Source organism: Pseudopodoces humilis, chromosome 3 (genome assembly GCF_049639895.1).
Source record: "Pseudopodoces humilis isolate 2021_Gansu_Grassland_sample_001 chromosome 3, ASM4963989v1, whole genome shotgun sequence".
NCBI lineage: Eukaryota > Metazoa > Chordata > Aves > Passeriformes > Paridae > Pseudopodoces > Pseudopodoces humilis.
This window is the reverse complement of record NC_142202.1, coordinates 109909830-109917590: the sequence shown is the minus strand read 5'-3', so window position 1 is coordinate 109917590 and position 7761 is coordinate 109909830. Positions and strand designations below refer to the sequence as shown.

General features: G+C 44.5%; 1 protein-coding gene across 1 annotated transcript in view; it reads right to left on the bottom strand.

Annotated features, from left to right (window-relative positions):
• TFAP2D (transcription factor AP-2 delta) overlaps positions 1–6562 on the bottom strand; it is a 46126-nt gene extending 39564 nt beyond the window's left edge. Inside the window, exons 1-2 of the mRNA XM_014257631.1 lie at positions 6017–6562; positions 2433–2493 (exon numbers count right to left, since the gene is read on the bottom strand). Of these exons, the coding sequence (XP_014113106.1) occupies positions 2433–2493; positions 6017–6562 (607 nt within the window). The remainder of the gene's footprint in view (positions 1–2432; positions 2494–6016) is intronic.
• Between the last annotated feature and the right edge of the window lie 1199 nt (positions 6563–7761).

Here is a 7761-nt window from a genome sequence, read left to right as displayed (position 1 = left end):
CTTCCTTCCTTCCTTCCTTCCTTCCTTCCTTCCTTCCTTCCTTCCTTCCTTCCTTCCGCCACTTCCTTCCTTCCTTCCTTCCTTCCTTCCGCCACTTCCTTCCTTCCTTCCTTCCTTCCTTCCTTCCTTCCTTCCTTCCTTCCTTCCTTCCTTCCTTCCTTCCTTCCTTCCTTCCTTCCTCCTTCCTTCCTTCCGCCACTTCCTTCCGCCACTTCCTTCCGCCACTTCCTTCCTTCCGCCACTTCCTTCCGCCACTTCCTTCCTTCCGCCACTTCCTTCCTTCCGCCACTTTCTTCCTTCCTTCCTTCCTTCCTTCCCTCCCTCCCTCCCTCCCTCCCTCCCTCCCTCCCTCCCTCCTTCCTTCCTTTCTTCCTTCCTCTCCCTTTCCTCCCTTTCCTCCCTTTCCTCCCTTTCCTCCTGCTACTGTATATAAAACACTCAAGAGCAACCTTGTACACAATATATGTATACATTAGTGACAAAAAATAAAATAAAAAGTCTGACACGAGATGTTTAAAATATTAGGGAAGCCACTCTTGAGTTAATATATTCTTATTGATCTATTACTAGAAAAGAAGTGTGATTTATTTATATGGGATACTGTATAGCGCTTAGGCGCAGGATGTTTTGATTACTGCTAACACCTATCGCTTTTTTTGAAGTCGGACAAAATATTTATTATGTATTTTTAATATACATTTGAAACTTATACTCTTGCCTTTGATATCTTCCCTGAATATGCCAAGAAACAGATAGCAGTGCAGGAGTAGTTCAGCACTTAAATCAGAGTTCAGAAGACCTTGCATTTTCATGCTGGATTTCTTTTAGTATCAATCTTTAAATGCTTGAATAATTTGATCTCTTTAAAAAGAGAGAGAGAGGGGGAGAGAGAGACACCACTACCATCTTCTGCACAGGTAATTGGAGTCTCCTTAAGAGGAGCTGGAGAGCTGAATAAACTGGAGTTGAGCTGAGCTGAGCTTTGAGCCGCCCTTCAACTGGGAAATGAGAACCGCCGTCAAACACGACAGACACGAACACCAGCTGATGGGGACTTTGACTGCCTCTTTTTCAGCTAACGATCTCCTCTTCTCGGAGGTCAGCTCTCGGATCAAACCCCAAAGAATTATCCCTCTTCCGAGGGATAATTATCCTTCTTCCTAGGGATAATTAGAATACGCTGAAATCCGAGAGACGAGGACTTGTGCAGGCGCAGGCGCCGGCAGCGCGAGTGGGGCAGGAGTTTGTTTGCAAGCCACTCTCCCCAGCGTCCCGCCCGGCTTGCCCAGGGAGGGGAAGCAGATTTGGAGTCCCCGCCGTGTCCCCGCGTCCCTGTCCCGGAGCTCGGCGGCGAGGCGGGGCCGGGCGGAGCGAGGGGAGCGGAGCTGTCCCTTCAGCACCACCGGCACGGCGCTGCCGCCGCCGCCCGCTGCTCCCGCCGCCCGTCCGGCGCAGCGCCGGCACCGGCTCCGGCCGCTGCAGGGACAGAGCCCCCCAAAAAATGTCCCCTCCCCGGAGACAGAGCCCTCTCCCCATCCCCGCCCACCACAGGCGTGCGGGACTGCTGTTCCAGCGATAAACAGTTTTGTTTCTGTGGGACTAAAGTTTGTCTAGGGAAGTGATGGCTGAAAGCAGCTCCCTGACACAATAGTATCACGCCACCCAAAATGTCTCCCAGATATCTGTTTTTCGCGTTGGGTGTAGTGAATAAGGGGAGAAAAGCACATGAAAATGAGCGTTGTGAGAGGCTGAGTCGCCAAGCGTCCTCTCCCCGATGGCATCAGCTGGTTTATATCTGGAGTGAAAGGATGTGTTTAAGATGTGTTCCTACGTTAGGCCTTTAGACCAGTGTTGTTTCTCTTCAGGGTAAATGATGATAATAACAAACTCCCCGGGACATTCAAATTTCGCAAATTCTGTAAAGATGTGTATTTAACACGAGTTGCAAACCTCTCCTCTAACTTTGATGTTCGATATTTACACTGACAGATGGTTATCAAATGAAGTGACACTCAAAAGCGAGTTCCACACCGGTCTGTAGCTCTACTGAAACCACATTTCCCAAAAAAGTCCTTTTATTTTTCCCTCACACGAGATCAAACTACCGATTTAACAACCCCGAGCCAGGGAACATGTTTCTCAGGGATGATCCCGATTAAACGGGGAATGTTCTACCGAGGCAGGAAAACTCTGAATTCAGCGAGAGTATCCGAGAGCTACCGAGGAGCAGCTCGTTTGTAAAGTGCAAATGGACTGTGAAACGTGAAGTGCTCTAAGCGAGTTTGAAAGTACTTCTGACAAACGGCAAATTACCACTTTTTCGGCAGTAAATCCAAACTACGCTAAACAGTGGGGGAGGGAAAGGCAGGGAGAGATGGAGAGAGATGTATGTTTACAAAAAATGATGGACGCAAGTATTTGTAACCTCTTACCTCTTCTTATCACACCTCCTTGCCCGTTGAGTACAAGTCCACACTGGGCCTCCACTGAGCTCTTAAGTAATGAGGGGAAAACAAGGAAAGAAAGGAAAGAAAGAAATCAGACTCAGAAACGCACAGAGAGGTCACACAGCTTTTGTTTTGTTGTATGACTCGCCCAGGAACAATAGTTAAGGTGAACTGGAAAAACACAGTTACTTTCAGCGAACCCAAGTGAAATCCACCCTCCATTCTGCCATCTGCCCCTACCCCATCAAACGCAGAATAATTTTCCTTTCATTGCCATTTAAATACGAATTTATCCCGAACTGGCAACTTAGACCCGCGATTACATGGCAGGATAGACAAACAAGTGCTTTTTAGAGAAGTGTATTCCCGCTCGACAGTTGCAAGCCCAAAGCTAAAAAATGTACTTTACTGTTTTTGTAGTGTTTAGCGGTATATTTATATTCGGGCACACAGCTAAATTCGCAGATATGTTTTTGCGACACATATACACCGACTTAGAAAGTCTGCACAGAAATAGACAAAGAGCACAAACAACAGATGACCTATTGGGCTTTGCCGGCTCCACAGAGTCGTGAGGGTGCTGTAACAATGCGTGTGTCAGCACATAGGTGGGATGAATATGCATCTGTGTGCGCACACACACAGGCACCCATGTGTGAGCGAGGGGTGAAGAACCATCAAAAAACCTGCCTAGGGCTTCTGGTGCACGTCCGAAGAGATCTCACTTCTTTATTCTCCTGTTACAAGGCTGGTTATTTGGGGATCTTCGCCCTCCTTAATAAATATTTTTATTGGAGTGATAAAAGACTTGAAAGGGTTGGGTTTTCTTTGGGTTTTTCCTTATGTTGGGGTTAAAAAAACACAACAAACCAAACCTAAATCTTTGCCCAGTGGAAATGTGTTAAAGACGCATTTTCCTCTACAAACAAACGAGGTATTGGACATGAAAGAGGCCTTTAAGGGTGTTAACCTATTCAACAGCCCGTGAAGAGTTAAGTAAATGCGGAGAGAGTCGGTGCATAATAAAAACCCCACTTTACAAAACAATCTTTACAGTCCTGGCTCTCTCCCCCACTTTCACCATATTGGCGCTGGCCCTGTAAGACCTTCCTTTTCAAGGCCCTTTTTTATTTTAAGTGTTCTGCCTTAAAGTGATTATGAAATCAATATGAAAAAAACTTGGCGACTGAGCATAAATTAAAGCGGTGATGGGAAAAGGTGTGACAGTTTTCTTTGTTGCCCATGGAAAATCTTTTTAGGGCACTGAAAGATGCCACTCCAGCTCCAAGACTGTTTGCATCTGTTAGGCTGACTTAAACCGCCCTCGAAACTATTGGACATTCACTTAAAATTCTGTGCAGGGAAAAGTATATTTACATTTGTTGCATTTGAAATGAGGCATATGCTGATGAACGTTTTAAAAAGAAAGACTAAGGAGAAAGGGGTAGACTGGTTAGACCACAATTTTAGTTTAAAAGTATTTCTGTGCAGTCCTGTTTCTGCTCGCCACCAAAACGCTTCCCTCTACACCCGCAGTGATATTCGCGAGAGTCCAACTTTGTTCTGAATCATCCAAGTCCTAACGACAAATATTAATATTTTCAACTTCTCACTGCTAAGGCCTTTTGATACCTCTGCACACTCCCTCTTGTGTTCGGAAAAAGAGGGACGAGGGAAAAAATAAAGAAGACATTTAAGTACAAAGACCTAAGTATTTTATTTGATAATAACTTGTGATCGAAAAATTAATATTTTCCAAAGGAAAACTGTTGATTTTCTTCTTCGTTAAATAAATAAAAAGAGACTGTGCCTCTAGCAGCTTAACCAACCTTTTTTTTTTTTTTTTTTTTCTTTTTAAAAGGGAAACATGTTGTTTGCTCGGATGACATTGCATAAATGACCAGTTGAATGGCACTAAGTCGAAAATTGGATAAACTATGGTGCTTTTTTGCCCGGGACTTAGGCATTGTCTGCTGTCTTGCAAACGTTCTTAATCCCCTCTTTTGAAAAATACAAGGCTTTGTGCCTGCCAAAGAAAAAAAATTTGTACAGATACAAAAAAATCAGCAGCAGACGTGGTTATAAAAAGGAGTAAATAGGTTTTAGTTGGGGTTGAGCAGTGAATGGCAGACTTTTTTTTTTTTTTTTTTTTTTGAGGGGGGTAACATAAGGAGATCCTTGTGAAAAATGTAAACAAAAAAATGGCCAGAGAGGACAAAATTATATAGTGAATTTTAGTGGAGAAAACTAGGTTTAAATAGCTAGGTTGTTCTCATCTGAGGTATAAAAGAAAACATTATTTGCTGGTGGAAATAGAAAAAAAATATGGGGAAAAAATATTTCTTTTCCCTAATATAGATAGATTGCTTGGATTTTTTTTTTTTTTTTTTTTTGGTGCTTTGATTTTAAGGGAAGAAAATAAACCTTCTTAATTTTACAAATTTCGGGTTGACTTTTTTTTTTCCTCCAAGCCTTTGACCGCTACATCTTTTGGGAAAGACCACCATAGCCAGCTTTGTATGCCAGGGAGCGAGGTGTGGGGGAAAAGTAAGTACAGTAAATACGGTCCCGTTTGTTTCTCGCTGCTGATGGGGAAGCCCTCAGTTCCTCAGCTCGTCGGGGGAAGGAAGGTTTGCTTTTGATTTGGGGCACATTTCGGAATGGGGGTTAGATACAGGATGGCGTTGTTTGCAATTTTGGAAACCAATTTCATTTAAGTAACCGGCTCGATTTAGCGGAGGTGAATTTTTAGCGCGTGGGAAAGGATTTCTGAGCCGATAAAGCTGAGCTTTTGATACATAGAAATAATTTTTTTTAGATGGTCCAGGTGCCGGTTAGGGTGGAGTGAATGAATAATCAGATAGACAGACGGATGAATTTAGCTTTATCTGCTGTACCTCTCAGCCTTTTAACACCTAGATAGGATATGTCGAGGCATTTTTAACATTCTGAATAACATTTGCTCCCGTTTATCTTTTCTCCCTCCTATCTAGGAAGGTTTGCTTTTGTGGGTCTGCCGGAAAGCAGATTTATTTCCTGCCCTGCCTTTTTTATCTTTCCCTACTCCATGCCTTCCTTAAATCATTTGCCTGCTCTGTCGCTGCAAAGTGCTCCTTGCACCGAAAGAAAGGAAAAGTTTAGGGAAAGCAAGAAGATGGGTTTGTTCTGCTTTGGTTTGGGTTCCGTGTGACTGGGTAAGGGCTGGCACACGCACACTCACCCCGAGATCTCCGGGGGACCCCCACGGTCTCAGCCATCACAGAGACACAACCCAGGCGGCAAAGGCAGGCGCCAGGTTGGTTTTGTTTAGTTTGTTTCTTTGGCCAAAGAAGACCACTTGTTTTGTCGATTTTTTTCTTTTTTTTTTTCTTTTCCCCTCCACATTTTTTTCTCGCCGCTACTAATCTGGAGGGGACGGGCTGTGGATCGGGTTTGGGATGCATCTTCCCTCCTTTGTAAGAGCTATTCCGAGCAGAGGAAAAGGGGGGTGGGGGTGGGGGTGGTGGGGGGGTCCAGGACAGGGGGAGGGGAGGGGAAGGTACCTCGAAAGGAAATCGCATGCTATTTACCTGCAAATCGTCTGCTCCCGAGGCTGCAAGCCCGAGGCTTGGTCCTGGCAGGAGTCTTTGATCTGGATGCATCCCATATTGGGATCCATGGCTCATAAGAGACAGGTCGTGGCGGCGGTAAGCATCTAAGCACCCCAGCTCTCTCCTCTGCTCGTCCAAGCAGGAGGACTTGAGTGCCCGCGCATTGTGCAGGTTGATAAAATCAGTGGGTTCTCCATGGTGGATCTGCTGGTAATATTGCTGGGAGTGGTGGAGAGAGTTCAAGGAGTAAGCGTCGGGGTTGACTGCCGGGTGGCTGTGTTGGAACTCGTAGTGGAAGGACTGGTGGTGCAGTGGGGTGTACTGGTGGTTAGTGGAGAAGTACGGGGAGGCGAACTCGGTGCCCGTGGTAGAGTAAGTGAGAGGAGATGAGGAGGAATAGGCGACGGTCGAGTTGGCCACAGACTCCAGGCATCCAAGCTGCATCAAACGGTAACTGTTTGATCCGTCATGACGTATCTGAAAGGAAGAAGTGAAAAGAAGACCCCAAAACTGGAGGTTTATCATTGAAAACCCCGGGTACGGTTCTTCCAAGCACGCTGTCCTGCATAGCTTCTCCCCCTGCAGAAGCGTCTAAGCCTGCGAGCGGCAACCCCAGCAACAAAAGATCCTTTCCTACCTTGGGCTGGTGCCATAAAGGTCTGTTCAAAAAATCATAAACAGCCCAGCCTGCCCTTAATACTGTCAAGCGAAAGGAATTCACGCACTGAAATAAAAACTATCTATCTATCTATCTATCTATCTATCTATCTATCTATCTATCTATCTATCTATCTATCTTCTATCCATCTATCCATCCACCTCCTGATCACAGCTGTAATATCTGGGGCTGACACAAAAAAAAAGTCATCAAACAGAGGAAACTACCGAGAATACACACAAGTCCCGTCCCTATGTTACAGCGTTACACATTGAGAAAGCTTTGCCGCCTGCTTGCCTTCCTTTCTTCCTTCCTTCCTTCCCTTCTTTTTTTTTTTTTTGAACCCCTATTTTTCTTTCTTTTTAAAATAACGAATCAGATCCAAAATTCCCCCCCTCTTTTCCCTGCGTTTCGAAAGAAAGGAGAGTCCTGCTTTTTAGTGAGAACTCCCCATTCCTGACGAGCTGGTGGTGATTTCTCTCCACTTCATTATATTATTAGGGGTATTATTCTGATTTTCGTTCTGGCAACGGTTTTAACGTGGTAATGAGTTGCCCTTGCTGGCGACAGATGTCATAACGAATTTTCTCTCTATACTTCTTTAAGTTATCTCTGAAGCCGGATTATAATTAAACGTAACGGTCCAATATGGATTTTAAAAAAATGGAAACAACCACACAGGCACATACACACACACACAGATGCACACACACATCCGCACACACGCGCGCACACACGCACACACACACACACACACGCTCACACACACAAAATACCTCTGCATCGTGGACGAGACCTGGAAAGGTAGTTGACATTTTTTGGTTCTCCGAAAAAAAAAAAAAAAAAAAAAAAAAAAAAAAAAAAAGAAGAAGAGGAAAAAACCCCCAACTCTGGATAAAACTCCCCTCTCCAAATAAAAAAAAAAAAAAAAAAAAAAAAGGAAAAAATTGAAAAATCCAAAGTTCATGTATTTCCCCAATTTTTTTTAGAAAAAATCTCTACAGACAGAGAGAATTTGCAATGTATCTGCATAGATCAGATCTCTCGCTTTTCCATGCACCTCCTT